Source organism: Siniperca chuatsi, linkage group LG14 (genome assembly GCF_020085105.1).
Source record: "Siniperca chuatsi isolate FFG_IHB_CAS linkage group LG14, ASM2008510v1, whole genome shotgun sequence".
Taxonomy (NCBI): Eukaryota; Metazoa; Chordata; class Actinopteri; order Centrarchiformes; family Sinipercidae; genus Siniperca; species Siniperca chuatsi.
This window is the reverse complement of record NC_058055.1, coordinates 12,242,193-12,259,711: the sequence shown is the minus strand read 5'-3', so window position 1 is coordinate 12,259,711 and position 17,519 is coordinate 12,242,193. Positions and strand designations below refer to the sequence as shown.

At 39.5% G+C, this 17,519-nt stretch overlaps 1 protein-coding gene across 1 annotated transcript; it reads right to left on the bottom strand.

The window, feature by feature from the left end:
* Positions 1 to 268: 268 nt before the first annotated feature.
* LOC122887915 (palmitoyltransferase ZDHHC23-A-like) lies at positions 269 to 13,616 on the bottom strand. The gene is made up of 9 exons (XM_044221607.1): positions 13,296 to 13,616; positions 11,795 to 12,430; positions 10,594 to 10,761; positions 9,694 to 9,931; positions 1,310 to 1,449; positions 1,136 to 1,215; positions 888 to 1,001; positions 674 to 775; positions 269 to 563 (listed from the first exon to the last, which is right to left on the bottom strand). The coding sequence occupies exons 1-9, from the start codon at positions 13,412 to 13,414 to the stop codon at positions 544 to 546; spliced, it is 1,617 nt and encodes a 538-aa protein (XP_044077542.1). The 5' UTR covers positions 13,415 to 13,616; the 3' UTR covers positions 269 to 543.
* Positions 13,617 to 17,519: the final 3,903 nt, after the last annotated feature.

Sequence of the window (17,519 nt, the reverse complement as noted above, 5' to 3'; positions counted from 1 at the left end):
ACATGGTTTTATTTTCTCAGCTAGTTTGGAAACCAGCTGTGGTCCAGTTACACAAGTGTGACGTGGAAACTTATAGCCTCCAGCACATTGCTGAAAATGTACTTGTTAGTGAAGTAGGAGATAGATATATTGTGTCCAGTAGTAGTAGTAACAATATTTGCATATTCATAGATTCTGAAATTTTCAAGAAAAGTAATAAAAAGCGTTTAACTATTTTAAACTAGGTAATTGAACTTTTTTGTGGAAAAAACATATCAGGCACATATTATTCAAAGCAGATCATTTTATATGTCTCAAAACATGTCCGGAGGGGACCTTTAAAACGACTGCTCAGTTACATTTGCAGGTAGATAAAAGCAAAGTATTGTATATTGAAACCAGGCTTTATATCATGTTTAGTGGCATTAGGAGCTAGAAAATAAACTGGGGGGGGAAAGAATTTATTGTGTCAGTTTATGGGAGTGCCCTTGATAGATGTAGAATATTCACAACAACCGTTATGGTCAGATAGCATCACTGACATACGATGACCGAGGCAGAAAACTAGGCAGCTGGGCACTCCGCTAAAGAAGGAAAAAAGAAAAGAGTAAGGTGATTAGTGCATATCATCACTCTTAATCACAGTTTTTTTTTTTTTATTTACATAAAACCTCTCCATTCATATAAAAAGTACCATTTTTGGGAAGGAAAGCAATATTTTCCGGCAGGATGCCAGTCTCCAAGGAGAACTGCCTGAACTTCTCCAGCAGCTCAGGGCTGAGGTCCACTCCACGGCCTGTCAAACCACATGAGATTAATCTTCTACAGTATGCATGACTGTACTGAACTGCTGAACACATTCAGATTCATAGGACGGAGTATAGCTTCATGGCTAATGATGACTTTACCATATAGTTTGTTGACAACAGTGGGATCACCCCCCTTGGTCTTAATGGTGTGAGTCAGGGCGTACTCGTCATACTTCACAGCAACTATGCGCATGTCATTCTCATTCCCCCAGCCTGTGGAACGGGAGGAGGGCAAACTAGATCATGTGAAAGCAGAAATACTGCAGATGGTTTACTTGTGAATGTTGCATGCATGCCTCTATGTGTTCAGCATTTGTGTGTGTGTGTGTGTGTGTGTGTGTACTCACGTGCACTTGTGTAGGTGAACCTTCCAGGCATATCAGTCTTCTTGGCCAGGTTGTTCAGTCTCCAGCAAGAGCCATCAGGGCTGCAAAGAAACCATTGAAACATGATAAACAGTGTCACCACTGATCTTTTTAAAAAAAAAACTCCTTTCTCCCTGTCCATCCTCTCACACTCACTTGAGACTGGCGTATGAAAGGTCCAGGTCCCCATCTGCAGTTGGGGTGAACATGGCTGTGCCCACCTTCATGCTGGCTCTGCGGTTGACAAACCACTGGGCATTAGTGGCAAATCCAATCAGGTACCACTTCCCTGCCACCTGTGGACACACACAAGGCAAACATAGCAGAAATAAAAACAAAAACACATGTAAACTGTGTTTTAAGTAACAACCAGGTGCAAGGGGTTACACATTCATAGTTTAGAGGCTACAGTTCTGCACTACAGAAGAGACCTTAGCTGCCCTGAGATCATGTGATTTGTAGTCAGTGGAATTTGAATAGATGGAAAAGTTAACTCAATCTTCACATTTTTGTGCAGTGTGATTTTGAAGTGTGGTCATCCATAAGATTTTTACACTCAATTGTTCATTAGTGTAAAAGAATGTGATGGTAGGTTTAGAAAAGTTGATTTCTCACATATTTATTTTCCTAAATGTCACCTTTCTCCTTGCAAAAATTGCTGTAAATGCATTTTACAAAATAGGCATGAAGTATAAAAAGGTTTACAACATCAGTCAAAGCCAAATACTCCTTCTCTTACTTATCTTAGCTCATTTCATGCATGCCATCAAATAACTTCCTTTGATTCATAACTTCCTTCGACATGTGGCACCCTATCACACATCCTGAAACAGTAAATCCTCTCTTCTGCCAGGTGCTCAGGCAGCAGCTGAGTCAGTTTTGAGGAGGAATTAAACAAAATGCATACAGGCACCATAAATCAAATCATTGTGACAAAAATAGAAATGAATGATAGTTCACCCGGTTATGTGTCTTACCCCCTGTAAATTCAAGTCTGCCTGGGGTACGACTTCGGAGGAAACCGTCAAGGAGCAGAGCACGGCTCCCAGCACTGTCAGCAGCAAAGTCATAGCTAGTGATCAGTCGCAGAAACGATGATGGAGAAGAGCGCTGATGAAGATCTGGTGGTCTGTTGTTGAAGTTCTGCCTGACAACCCTTTATATAGTGGAGAGTGAGATTACCTTTTCACTCCCAGCCAGCACCCCCCCACACACACACAGACATACACCCACACAAACACCCCAGAGCTGGGATGGGTTCGAACACGTGAAGCTTCATACAAATGCACAAAAGTTTCACAGCCTTTTAGCTGTTAGCCCTGCCAGGGCAGAATTCAATCAACCGTGTGAGAGGCGAAGGCATGTTAGTAGACAGCAGGTGGGAGAAACATGCCAAGAAACTACATAACCTGAACAATAAGTGGGGTAGAAATTTTATCCTGTCTGTCACATAGAGCTAAAAAGCACTTTATTTGATAATGCAGTTTCATTTTGCAGTATAAGCTGTAAAAACACTGTAACCAAAAGTGGTAAACAAAGCAGTGGCTGCCCTCCAGTGCTTTCTATGACAGAGACCACAGAATCAAATTCATCCGTCAGCAGTTGCGATAGTAAAACACAGAGACAACACAAATGCCCTTGCAGATTGGATTCCTAATGCTTGCATCGCCACATGGTGAACTGACCACCTCTTTTATGGGTTTAGGTTTAAAGTCTGTAAATACTTTTCACTCCTCATTCGTCTTAAAACTACACGAATTATTGACATGAACGAAAATAATAACCTATTCACTTAATCAGCTCGTAGCTCCCTCACAGTAAATAAGAGAACTGATTTCACATTGAGTTCAAAGTCAACAATCTCACATCTTCATCGGCAGATGGAGCAAATTGGAGTAGTAAATCACTCAATCACCTGGAAGAATGGAAGTAAAAATGGAGTATAATTTTACTTCATCTGCTGACAAAGATCATGTGATATGATCGAAAGCACCAGAACAGCTACTAAATGGACCTTGAGGGGAGATTGTTTCATCAACTGCTGTCTCCAAGGTCAAGAATGAGCTAACATGGACAAGAAGTCTTTAATTGGGCTTCTGCTGATGATCATGCAATGTGATTGAAAGCACCAGAACAGCTACTAAATGGACCGTCAGGTGAGATTGTTTCGTCAACTACTTTCATGTTGTTTGCAGTAGCCACTAAACTATGACTGTGTAACCACAAGAAAATCATTTTATGTTTCCACCCACGTGTCACAAAACCTGCACACTTCACAAGCCCTCAGACTTTTGAAACTTCAAAAATTTGAGCTGATCTCCCTCAGCAACAACACTAGTCCCAAAACAAAGAGGGCTATTTAAATGGTGTCTCCATTACCTCCACACACCTAACTGCTACTGCTCCCACAGTATCTGCTGCTGCTGCTGCTAACCAAATACCATCCATGTTATTCAACTTAAGACAGTGCAGCTGCCAACTGCTATTCACAGGCCAGCAAGATAAGCAAGATGCAAGATAATTTCACTGTTGGTTAACTTTATGACCATTTCTATACACCAGACATTGGCTCCATTCACTCTGTTCCCTTCTGCCCACTATCAGATGGCTTTCTATAAATAAGGGTAGGGAGGCTGCTTTGAATGCTCTTACGCCAAGGTCAATTATACACAACAGCAAACTCTGACTGAACATATAAATTATTCAAATCATGCTCATCTTGTCCTGCCTTGTGAAAATGTCAAATATTAGAAAAGGTTAAGTTGACTGTTCTTAGCCTTTATTTATCTGGTTTTAAAAACAACTAATCATCTAATGCTTCCAGCTCTGCTGCTCCCACCCGGCTCCTTTCCCTGCTAGCTGTCCTGGACCAGAACCAGCGCTGATGAATTGTTGCAAAACAACAGCAGACTGGCTATTTATTTGGATGGTGTTATCCATGACCTATAGACCATTACACTACTTCTACCAAAACCCACACTGTACAGTGAATGTTTTGTTAAACTATTAACAAACTGAGCTCAATTTTGAGTGTCATGGCAAAGGCTGTAAATAGTTATGTACATGTGATTTTTTTGTCCTTGAGTGGCCCAGCCAGAGCCCAGACTTGAACCTGAACATCTCTGGAGAGATCTGAAAATGGCTGTGCACCGACACGCCCCATCCAACCTGATGGAGCTTGAGAGGTCCTGCAAAGAAGAATGGGAGAAACTGCCCAAAAATAGGTGTGCCAAGCTTGTAGCATCATACTCAAAAAGACTTGAGGCTGTAATTGGTGCCAAAGGTGCTTCAACAAAGTTTTGAGCAAAGGCTGTGAATACTTATGTACATGTGATTTTTTTGTTGTTTTTTATTTGTAATAAATTTGCAAAGATTTCAAACAAACCTCTTTCACATTGTCATTGTGGGGTATTGTTTGTAGAATTTTGAGGAAAATAATGAATTTAATCCATTTTGGAATGAGGCTGTAACATATCAAAATGTGGAAAAAGCGCTTCACTGTAGATTATTGTAGATTATTTGTTTCAAGGTGTTTGTGACTGATAGGTGCAGAGGTTGTGTGTAGCATGTAGCAACATTACCACTACACTGATGTAATACTGTAAAATTCAACAAGTATAAATATAGCTCTGTACCAGTGGTGGAAAGTAACTAAGTACATTTACTCAAGTATTGTTCTTAAGTACAATTTCTGTTTTTCTATTTTATGCTACTTTATACATGTCAGAGGCAAAATTTTACTTTTTACTCCACTAAATTTATCTTCTTATTTAAGCTTTAGCTACTACTTACTTTGCAGATTCAGATTATTAAATTGTGATGTATTATTATAGATTAAACTACCTGGCAGTATATAAAGTAGTTAAAATTATCCTCACCTTTACCAGCTGCAACAATAAAGCAAAAATGTACATTAATGCATCAATAATAATACAGTATTTCAGTCCAATAGTATACTATTCTGAAATGGGCCATTCTGCATAATGAGTACTATTACTTTTGGTACTTTAAATATGTGTTCACTCAAGTAAAATTTTGAATGCAGTATTTCTATACTGTAACTAAAGTAAAGTAAAATACCTGAGTACAAAGAAGTGGGTTCTGAACTAATCTGATCATTTCCAATTCCAATTTTCCACAATTAGGTTTGTCTGTAATTCGGGTCTTTTAAGTAGGTTGGTCACAAGGCTGAGCTCTCGACTCTCTGCAGGATCTTTTCTCCGCTGCACAGATTCAAATATGAATCCAGGAGTGATGATGAGATGAGTGTAATGAGTTGTGCAGGGCAGTCAGGTGCAGGCAGATACATGCCACAGTACAAAGATTCCTCTGACCTACATACTTTGCCAGTTTAAACAGGTATGCCTTTTGCCCCAAGAAAACAAATATTTAAAGTGATGTTGCGCCAGAAAGGTATTTATAAAGACAGGCTCATACAAAACACTGCAGCTGCAGAAATCTACTGAATTCACCAGTCATTTATGAATTGTTACAACTAGAGCAGAAATGCTCTAATTCTTGAATCATTAATTATATTTACGCAATAGATTGATTTAGTAAAGCATCATGCAGATTTGGCCTACAAAAACTAAGATTTACTGCAAAGGTTCTGAGTTAATAGCTCTTATGGGGTGACAATGAGTTCATTCCGTGTTGGGGAAGATGAGAAATCCTTGAGTTATTCCAACTTGGTGGCATTCACACATTATTCCAAGATTGTACCTCCACTGCTGGCCCTGTCCTCACACCAAAAAAACCCCCGCCTACATAGGCAATTGTGTTACATATTTGTAACAGTTCATTAACAAGTGAAACCAGATACTGACAAACGATGTAGCCCTCTTCTTGATGAACTAAATCAGTTGAATTAGAGTTAATATTGGATTTTATTACAGTGTAACTGCCCTTTCCTTTTCACCAAGCTTTCAGAAAATTCCCTTAACGTGAACAGTTTCTTCCACTTGGTTGTTTGTAATTACAAGCTGAATAATATAATTTGAATGCTGCATTAACCTTGAAATGTGTAACTTCGGCTCAGCACCCAGAAAAAAGGGATCTATGAATTACTCCACTTTATCTGCCATTTAAAACCGTGTGAATAACTGAAACTTCCCATTTGACTGCTTCGACTATTAATAAGACTGTAAATCATCACAGAGAAAATATGACTGAACTGCTCATTGCCCAGAGCAGTTACAGTCTCTATGATGATAATTATAGCGAAACCGTGTGAGAGGTGCTGAGACGCCTGTCCTGTGTGCCAAGGAGCTCTAAGGCAGGGATGCACGCACACACACACACACACACACCCACACACACAAGCACAGTATATACTGTACATTCATTGAGAGCAAGAGGAAAAAAATGGTTGAAATTATAGTAATAAAATAACAGAAATAAAGCTTATAGGAAGTTTGGAATCAGGTCATAGAAATAAAGAGGGTTAATGGTAAAAAAAACAAAAAAAAACCAGTATAATCTGCACACTGTCATCACAAAATGATCTTTTATTGTCAGCCATAGATCTTCATCAGGAACAAAATTATTTCCTCAAGCATTACATTATATATATACATCCAGAGTCCAGTCTAAAAGGCTGTTGGCTACAAACATGACGACTGTGTATTTGTATTCAGGGAGAATGGAGTCATCTGCCACAGCTGAACACTGAAGCAATGAAATGTTCATTACGCCCTAGAATATTAAAGTGACAGATAGACTTACAGTGTGTAAGCTTTTGTCGGGCTACAAAAGTTGTTTGGCCTCAGGGTGGCACTAGAGGAAAGGGCATGGATTCATTAAAGTCAAGAGAGTTTATAGTTGTGGGAATTTAATGTGCTGAATCTGCTGTTTAGATCATGTGATTTCTTGTGGCTAAAGTTGACATATTGGCCTGAGGATGGTGCTAGAGGAAAGCTCTTGGAGTGACCAAAATGAAAAGATTTTGCCCTTGGGCCTTATATCTGGTGATGCTAGTGGAAAGGCTTGGTAAAAAACATTAAGAGCCACTGGGCCATGAATATTCAACAGCAAATTAAATGTAACTCTGTTCATAGTTGTCAAGGTCCCTTGTCACATACAAAGAGTTGGTCAAGAGGACATTTTTAACTGATGGTGAGGCTAAAAGAAGCATCACAGGTCCATTAGGAATCATCCTCTGGGGACCGATATCTACACATTTCAACGCAATCTGATCAGTAGTTGTTGCAATGTCTTGCTGTGACTGAACCAAAGCATTGGACAGACAAACTGACACCATTACGCAAGACGAACAAAGTTTATAAAAGTAAGCAGGCGTTGATGATATTTGGCTGTAGGTTATTCACATAGGAAACTATAATGAGAGATGAATATATTTTGAAGCAGGGACAATTATGCCATGCTCAGGGAATTTTAAAATGGGGCTGCACAGCATTATTAAAAAAAAAGACTCTATATCATACAGTACGATTAGCGAAAGGGACAGAAATTGATTTAGAGCGATAGCGTGACGCTTTATAGAAAGAAGACTTGCTCTGACACCAGAGCTTAGACTTGTGACAACTCTGTCGGAACTGAATACAACACATACACACACACACATGCACACACATAGCAGATGTGTCAGAATATGTCCAAATATTAAACACCTACAGTATGCCACTTTTAAAAAAATAATGCAAAAGGAAAGTTCACCAAATTGTTACGTGTCTATGATAATTACACCAAATGACCTTGGACGTAACATTTATGTCCAGTCTTCAACTTGTGAGTGTTTACACTAAAAACAACAGTAATGTAATTATATAAATGTACACAATTAAGAACTGAAGAGGATAAAAAGTGAGAAAAAAGTTCACAGGGTTACTCTTAAAATAATTAATTGAAATAGAAAGCAATTTCTAATTGGAAAAGAAAGCAAAACTTGTATCAAATTGTTTATTCTAGTTATTTATACTTTGAGAGTATGATGTTGTGAACAAACTGCAGCACTTTATTCAGACACAAATCATCTTGTCACATAGTGTCCTGACTGTCAGGATGGGCTGTATCATGTCAAATCTTTGTGGACTCGACAAGAGATGTGTAGGCAGGTCACAGGGCAGTAATGCAAGATATTACAACTGTTTAAAATTCATACCAGCTGACTGACTCCAGAGCCACTGACATGGAAGTAAAGAGGGAGTGGAGATGCCAAACAAACCTATCAGTTGATGGACTGAGTGATTGGAGGAAATGTATTGATTTAAACAGTAAATTGATTGATCGATTGCTCCACCCAAGATGTGCATTATGAGAATTGATAATGGGGAGTGTATGGAGTGAAACACTGGAGTCTAGACATTATAGGAGAGTACATATACTGTTTAGTTTGCTATGTTTATTATGCTACGTAAGAGTGATTACATTTACTTTTACACATTGAATGTTATACATTACAATGGCGGACAGGATTGTGGCCTTCAGCTTAACATAAATAAATAATATCTGTATTTGACTATTTACAGAAACAATCCCTGCATATCTTAAAATATGTAGGTCTGGGCAGTGTACAAGAAGCGCCACTGGCACTATGAGACAGCAATAAACAAAAACTCAATAAAAATCAATAACATAGAGCACTGCAGAGAAGAATATTAAGTAAATGCCGGAAAAACAAGATTGCATCAGTCATAACAACAAAGATTAAGTTATGACTGTACACCCACCACTGACTCACAGGGGTCAGATGCAGTGCTCAATTTTTCTGTGCCGGTTTATTATGCCTGTTTTGTTAAATCTAATGCTAAATGAACAGTCTAAAATTAGGGTTAATAAAAGTTCTAGGATTGGATATACAATCTCCCCAGCATGTTCCTGGGATTTCTCCCAGTTTGACGTAGTCAGGAGACCTCCTCAGGGAGGCATCCAGCTGGCATGAGAATATTAGTAGCAACAGTATCAAAGCCTTATGTTAGCATGCTAACATGCTAAATGTCACATGCCACACATAAGCATGTTAGAATTTAAATGTGCAAACATGCTAACTGAGGGCATGTTGGTAACGTGCATTTAGTTCATAGCACAGCAGTTTTGTTTTCTAGGTGTGTAATGACCATTAGCGCCCCAGACTTTAAAAAGACTTTTATTTCATTTTTTAATTGACATGCAGTCAACAAAATGTTTTGAATTCAGTCAGACAGCATACATGATGTTCACTTTCTGCAGGTAGAGGGAGTATGTACAGTAAGATGGCAGTGCCTGCAGCCTTTTGCCTGTAGTTTATTTCCTTGAATAGACAACTGTGCAACAAATTCCAACCCCAAAACATTCATTAATGTGTAGTTTATTAAGCAGTCGGCATTAGCACCTTGACATTCCCCTGCAACTTATTCTAGAGTTAAAATAGTTTTTAATGTATTAGATTAAGAGGCTGGAATGCAATAAGCATTGGAAATCATCAGCTGACATATCCTAGGAAATACATGTGATGGAATTCTTCACAGATGCTGTATTAAGTCTGTTATCATGATGTTAAAGTGAAACTAGACCAAGTCAGTGAGGCTGGAGCGAGGCGACACCGAGGCATCTGCCATGGTGAGGAACTCAACCCAGTTCTGACAGAAGCCACGTGAATACTCTCCTGTGTTGATGACGAGTCCCCACAGGCGACTCTGGCCCGTTTTGTTCCTCAGAGCCAGCTGAGACTCCCGCTCCGTCACATTGAAACTGATATTCAGAACTTGTACCACCAACAGGTAAAGCAATCCAACTGTGACAATGCTGCTGTACCAAGCACAGGTGAAGCAAAGTGCCGTGCTGTAAACATAAAGAAAGAGTCAATATAAGATTACAACAATATAATATAATGCTGGAAATGCACTTTTCTTAAACTGGCTATTTTTTGAAAACAATACTAGGCTATTGACTCTGTTGGCTAGTTGCTAGACAAAAACTTTGGTAAGACATTACTTGTGGCCCTCTAGTCTCTGGAAAAATCCCGTTCCCCCCTGGGAGCTGATCACTTCATCTGAATGTTTGTAATACTTCTGCCACGTAACTATAAACCTGTTGTTTCTCTTTTGTGAGCGTGGTTTAAGTTGATCCGATAATCAGCATTAACCAATCTCCATTTATAGTAAATATGATGCAATGTAAGTGAAAAAAGAGAGAAAATTGCAATGCTTAAAATGTGCATGCACACAAGCTAGAAAGGTGCGTTTAGATTTTTCTCATAAAATATTGCCAAAAAATATTAACAACTGCTATAAAATCCAAATCAAGTCATCTTTAAATTGTTTCACATAAGCACTGAAAAACATACATGACTGGTACAACTGTGTTAAAAAAGGGAGATCTTTCTGCATCATTTATGTCCTTGCTAATGCTATTGATGTTTTAACTAATATTCATTTATTGATTATACATATTATTTAATATCAACCAGGAAAGAATAGAAAGGAAATATAAGAGTGTTGTACCTAGACTGACTGTAGACGCCGGGGCAGTAGAAGAGAGCCGTCATTAGATACTGTCGAGGACAGAGGCTGCAAAGCACCACACTGATCCCATACAGAGAGGTCATCACGAACACAGAGAGGGTCAGCAGGAAACTGCGATGGTTTGCCTGTCCAACACAGCTGTTTATCCTACAACACCTCAACACACACAGACACACCAAACAATGTACTAGTCAGATCAGATTAAAGTTGCAACACACTGCCTGATATTTTGGCTTTATACACCTACTGTTGTATGTAAAATGATGCAATAGCAAGACAAGTATTTTTAACACATTTTATTTTTGCCTTTTAGGTTGTAAGTCTATTGCAGAGAACCTAAAGTAGGAGACAACTGTGCATGAGCTGCAAAGAGATGTATTGAGAATAGTTTTAGCGCAGACTCGAACTCCACAGTCCTGGAGCAGATCTTTGCAGTGTGCACTGCAGGAGGGCGGCTCGACCTGCCCAAGCATACAAATGCTGATCTGTGCATTATCCTGAATAACCAGGACATTAATTCTGGAGAGACACACTGCTTTGGAGTTTTTGAAAGTTTTTTCACTGCTTTGGGCACAATATACTAAATTCCATTCACCTCCATTGTTTCAAGGTGGCAGCAGAAATCTCAGCAGGAGGTATTTCAAAAACTCAAAAAATAAAGCCAAACATATCTTCATACAACAGATACAACTGTATGTAAGCAGGAGCATATGCTTTTTTGATCCGTTACACTTTAATGGCTGATTCATGTCCATTTAATTGACAAATTTGCTGTTGGTTGACCAGTATGGATGCTTCTGCCTATTTGTAGATGTCAGGCCCAGACAAATTCAGGTTATTAAGGACCATCAACAGGTTTGAACATATCAGAAGTGTGCACTTTACAAAGTGCAAATAAAGTGGCTGATGAGTGTGTAATCTAATGGTCTAATGGATCCTAGTCCTTTCCTAGAAACCTTTCGTAGTTTCTCTACTGTGGAAGAAAACAGGAGGTAGGTGGAGTCTTTGCTGAAGATAAGATTGTTGGTGTGTAATTACAGGGCAGTTATCTAATCCATCACAATTCTACCTTCAGTTTCATGATCTATTGTGAATGCACAATACAGAAAAGTATAACTGACTAAGAAGTGATACAGACCACACAAGAAATATATAAACATCTATGTTAAATCCAACCCACCAGATACAGTGGTGGTCCAGACGCTGGACACAGGATCCACAAGTTCCACAGTGTCCGGCCCGTGGGGGTCGCATTATTTTGCACACAGGACACCGGCTCCATTTTGCTGTCAGGGCCTCTTTTGTTGTCTGCAACTCTGCTGCAGTCCCTGAGGAGGAGGCTGCTGATTGGATGGATCCATTAAGGTGTGTAGAGTCCTTGTTAGCCTCCTGACTGTGACTGTGTGCTTCGTGTGGGGACGTGGTCACAAATCCTGGGCCTCTCTTGGTGTGGACAAGAGAGACGATAGTGAGAATCATCCCAGTGGTCACGGTACACAGCTGCAGCTGGCTGACGTCCCCATGTGGAAAAATCTCTGTGATGAAGAGATAATACATGTAGAACAGAGAGTAGAGCGAAAGAGTGAGAAAGAAGATGGTGCGTCTCTTCTTTCGGTGCGTGGCGTAGTAATACCACAGCACCAGGCCGGGCAGAGCTGTCAGGATGATGATACCCAGCAGGTAGTGCAGCGCTGCAACCTGCAGCAGGAGAGGTAGCAGCACCAGGGCTGGGATCATGGAGATCTCCAGGTTGCCAATCATGGCCCCAAGTACAGGAGACTGACATCCACTTTTAGGTGGTCTGTCTTTCAGCCACCTACAGAGAACAGTGGAAGATTTATGGTGTAGCTTACACTGATGCTGTAATGGCATAATAAGGAAGGTATTAGGTTTTCTTTTTTTTATTCTGTGAGGAAATCTCAGGGAAAGTTTTCTTATAATAAGTGTCAGACCAACCCTTTTAGGGGGCCCCGGGAAACACTGTGGGGACCCCCATTTCTCCTACTCTGTGCGTTGTGTATGTATTTCTTAATAATTAGTCATTTGTTTGCGGTAACTTGATAAAGCATATATTAAGGAATATGCAACATGCAACAAAAAATTAAATAATAAAAGCTTGAAATCTAGACTTTAACTCAGGGCACCTCAAGATTGGTATCACATTAAAGGAATAGTTTGACATTTTGGGAAATTCGTATATTCGCTTTCTTTCTGAAAGTTAGTGGTATCAATCTTCTCATCTAACTCTCTGCCAGAAAGCGAATAAGCTAACTATTCTCTTATGGTCCCTGACATTTCAGTTTATATTGTGCGTTTGTGTCGCCTACAGTGTTACCATACAAGTTTGCGATTAATCAAACTACCAAAAATGAATCGCAACATGGAGGAGGGTCTGGGGTCTGGGGCCCTAGAGCAGTTGTTCGCTTTGTCCAGTTTGTAATCCAGCCTTAACCACACTGGCTCTTTCTTTGTTACAGTCCATAACAAAAAGACTGTTACTTAGAGCAGCCTTTAAAAGAGATACTGAACTTAAATATTTTTTTTAAACAAAAGTGCTACTTCTATGTGAATAACATTTAAGTAAAGCAAAACTAGGCTTATTTTACTTTCCAGTACAGTACTTCAGTATATTCTACTGTAGCTGTACTCAGCACTGATCCTCTTCCTCAAGCCCTTCATACCTGTTAAAGGCTTCATCCAGATCTTCACAGTCACAGCAACATCCGTACTGGCAGATATCACACTCACAGCAACACATAGGATCATCTGGCTCTGGAGGCTTTAACTTCTCCCATTTCATAATGGCTTGCTAAAGATGACTTTGAAGTATACAAGCTGTCATTTCAACACAAAAGGCCATCATTTTAAAACTCTGTACACATGAACTATGAACAGTTACAGCACACTGGTGTAACATAAAAAGGCAATACCACCACCAATAACAATCCTCAGAACAAAGAGGGTTTTAGTGATTTCTGTTTTCTGTAAGTATCTTAACACGCAATCACTGTATGCAGCAAGCATGCACACACACCTGTACACACACACACACACACACACACATATTTATATATATAGAGAGAGAGTGAGAGATCTGACCCTAACTCACTGACCTCTCACTTAATTGTTTATCCATATCTGAGAAGCAATGATAATGATGACAAACATGACATCCAGAACCTGTTGTATATCTAATTCCAGGTGTAAGAACAATGATCATGATTACAGGAGACTAACTTAACATGGCAAAAAACACATGTATGACTGCGATAATGAGTCCAAGATAAACAAGACATGGAAACAGTTGACAGCAATGATGCTACTACTACTTTTACTGCCTATAATGATATAAAACCTCTGTAATCCTCTACAAGCACAGCACTTTACGTGAGATTTATAAAGCCACAGAATAACAATACAATGTTAAACAGTTTATAGCAGCTTACACTGGAATCAACCTGTACCTGTAACTTACTGCAAGATCTTGTGTTTGTTATAAAAATTAATCATTTCCAAAATCAAAGGATTCACAGTCCCCAAGAGCTTCTAATGCAATTTGTTGAAACAAGGCCACTGTGTCCACAGGGACAAACTATCTGGGCCAGCAAACCAAAGTCCTCAACACTCAGAGATGTACTTGAGTTATTGTCAGTGTAAGTTATTATTTTAGTCTGGTTTATAACTGGGGATATGGCCTTGTCATACGGAGCCTGACCTGGGATCAACAGAAAAAAATATTAAAAATAAGAAGACAAAATATACATTTCTGTCAGCTTTTGACTGTTAGTCTTATCATAGTTTCCTAATATAACAGTTGTTGTAGGACTTTACTTCATCTAATAATTATCACTATTCAACAACAATGACTTTATTCATTTTCTAGGAGTCTACCTTCTCAAAGCCAAGATGACCTGTTCTCTTTCAACTTACCTTTTGTCTCCACAACGAAAAAATACAAAACCATCAACAGCCTACATCCAAGCTGAATAGTCAGATCTTTACTCTTTCCAGGTAAAAGTTACGCAATCTTCAGTAAGTGATGAAGAGGAAAATGATTGAGAAGGTGACCCCTTGTCACCAAGCTCGTCCTGTGAAACAGCAGCCTACTTTCTCATCAGTCATTTGTGTTGAAAAAGGATATTGGCATGTTTCTGCTCTGGTGGTGCTGTGGCGACACCGCATCAGTGCAGTGAGATGGTTTTCATTTCTTGGATTCCCACGGGGAAAGTGTTCCAACAGAAGGCAGCTTGGATTCCTCCTGACAAGTGGTTTGATATTGTGTTGCATCTGCCAGCTCACTTTTCCCAAGACTATCTTCCCCACATGTGATTAAATAGTTCACAAGTCGTTCTTTAGCATAGCCTACTTCTGCTTTACAGCTTCTATCAGTTACCATTTGAACTTTTGATGCTGGCATGTTTGGTAAATATAGGCGCTACCTCAAGTGGTTGAGGGAGCAAGAGAGCCAGAAGCCTTTCATACCTCTTTCCACAGCTGACAGGCTATGTTGAGGTGTTCAAAAGCTGCAACAGAGCAGCCCTGACAATCCGCACTGAGCTGGATGAGAATGTATATCCAAAGCATGACAGGCACTCATAGATGAGCGAGTGAGCGATGATCTGCGGGGCAGCCCCACCCTCTGGGATCAGATTTCCTCCCACAGGCAACTTGGCTTCGCTGCTCACACATAGAAAACTCTGGAAGAGTGTATATGTGTGTGTTGCTGTTAATGTGAGTGTTGAATATGAAGTCACACTCTGTGTATGACATTTGTAACAACACTAACAGTGTAAATGTAATAAGTGATCCGTGCAGGGAAGTTTTCTGTTCTCTTGCAGAGGGTCAAATACAAATCAGCTCCCCCTGCACGTGTTAGGAATTCAGATTTTTGCCCATGAACACTTCAGCAGAGAGCTTGTTTGCCAATACAGTAGCTTGAATCCAGTCTTTACCATGCTGCTACATTCACTATGTCGGCGAGTATCTGTTAGCTGATGATAGGTAATCCAAAAACTATGGAGTGTAGTGCCGCTGGCGTCTGGAGGATGAGCAGGTTGTAAATACCCTGAAGTTCATGAAGTAGTCAGAGACTTGAAGCAATTGCAAGAGTCATATCTTTGCTGATATTGGAGACATGCTTGTCTAATAATTACATAAAAGAGTAGGCTTTTTTATTATTCCATTGTCTTTGAAGTGGACAGATGACTGGTGAAGCAATGGCCACAGAGATGTTATCCATAGACGTGATGGAAGCTGCCACTTTCACTTTCACATGACCAAACCTGTATATAGTTTCTTTTATGTGTTCTTTACACACACACATACAGGCAGTATGTGTGTGTGTGTGTGTCATAACAAATTGAAGAATGGGAGTAAGAGAGGCAGCTGCATTATAGGCTCTACACTGGTATATTAGGAGACCACTGAAGCCTCTTAATGTCTGCACTAGTGTGAGTCTGGATGGAATGAATCAATGCAGAGGAAAGAAGCTGCTCTTGCTCCTGTGGGTTATGCTTCCATTAGTCTTGATGGAGGCCGGAACCTGAGATACTGGCTCTAATCTGTTTTGGAGGAATTAATGCTATGAGTAGACAACCGGCTGAACCAACAGTACATGCTGAAGATCACACATCAGCAAAGTACAGCAGATGCTGTATTTACAACAAACTAAGCACGACGAGTGAATGTAACAGGGGGGAAATTGTGCGACCAAATATTTTTTGCTGTCATGTTTGATGAAACTGGCCTTTCCTGTACGAGTCATATCCCTCCATGTTTAAGTAGAGTTGTTTGAGATTGTATTTCTGTAGAACAGCAACGTTTTCCCTGCAGATGAGACAGGAAGCAGTTGTTTAAACAAAAAAAAAAACAATCAGTTGTCCGACTCTCTTGACAGTCTGTGCTCCAGGTCGACCCTTCTTTTAGGTTTAGAAAGAGTCATTATGATGTCAGGTCAGGTGCGTTGTGCTGTTGTTGGTCCTGCTTTATTTTCTCATTTAGCTTCTTTCCATGAGTAATTGGCTCTTATATGATCACCCAACAGTTTGGGTTATTTCATATGATGGATTTTCATATTTTCTGTTTTGTCTGTGCTTTTCACAGATTTCAGTGGGTGGGAAAAAGGCGATGTCACATACTTCCGTGCTCCAATCAAAATGTTACAACATTTGAATCAAAATATGATGACAGTTGAGGGGTTGGATTGTTTGCTCATGTTTCCAGGCCGCTGTCAATCAAATCTGATCAAACCACATCCACACAGTCATGATGAAGCAAATTAGCTGAGTTTAAATGTTTGCTTTTCAAAACTTTAACTTTGATAGTTGTACATTTAGAAAAGAATATTTAATGTTTTCATAAAATTCTTAAGATTTGAAACCGTGAGGCTTTAATTATTTATAGTTAGAAGTAGGCGCAGCTTGTTAAATGTAAAAAAAAAGCCCATATATGCTCAGATTTTGCTAGAAAATTTAATGATTACTCAAAAAAAACATTAGAATAATTTGTGGGCCTGCTTTAACAATAACTTCCAAACATGTGGGGGGCCTTATGACATTGTCCTGCGGGCTGGATCTAGTCCCTGGACTGATTGTTTAGATACCAAATACGTCAGGCTGAATATTTATATTTATATATTTTAAGTATATAGCAAAATGACGCTCATGATGTTTAGAAATATTTGCATTTGATCTCATCATATACTGTAGCTTCAAGGAAGTGTTGAAACAAGTAGACAGATACACAATATACTGTAGTGTCTAACAGTGTTTGGTGTAGTGTGTAAAATGATTTTTCCTAACTTCTTCAAAAGGTACTAAAAATACATTTAAAATTCCGTTTCAAGAGGTTAGTCAATCAAAAAGAGCCTTTTCCTAACAGTCACCCTGCAGCATTCAAGCAACGTG

Coding starts and splice junctions, on each gene's coding strand:
- LOC122887915 (XM_044221607.1), bottom strand. CDS start 13,414: ATGAAATGGGAGAAGTTAAAGCCTCCAGAGCCAGATGATCCTATGTGT. Junction 1,002..1,135: donor GTTCACCTACACAAGTGCAC/GTGAGTACACAC, acceptor CCCGTTCCACAG/GCTGGGGGAATGAGAATGAC. Junction 564..673: donor TGCTTTCCTTCCCAAAAATG/GTACTTTTTATA, acceptor TTCCTTCTTTAG/CGGAGTGCCCAGCTGCCTAG.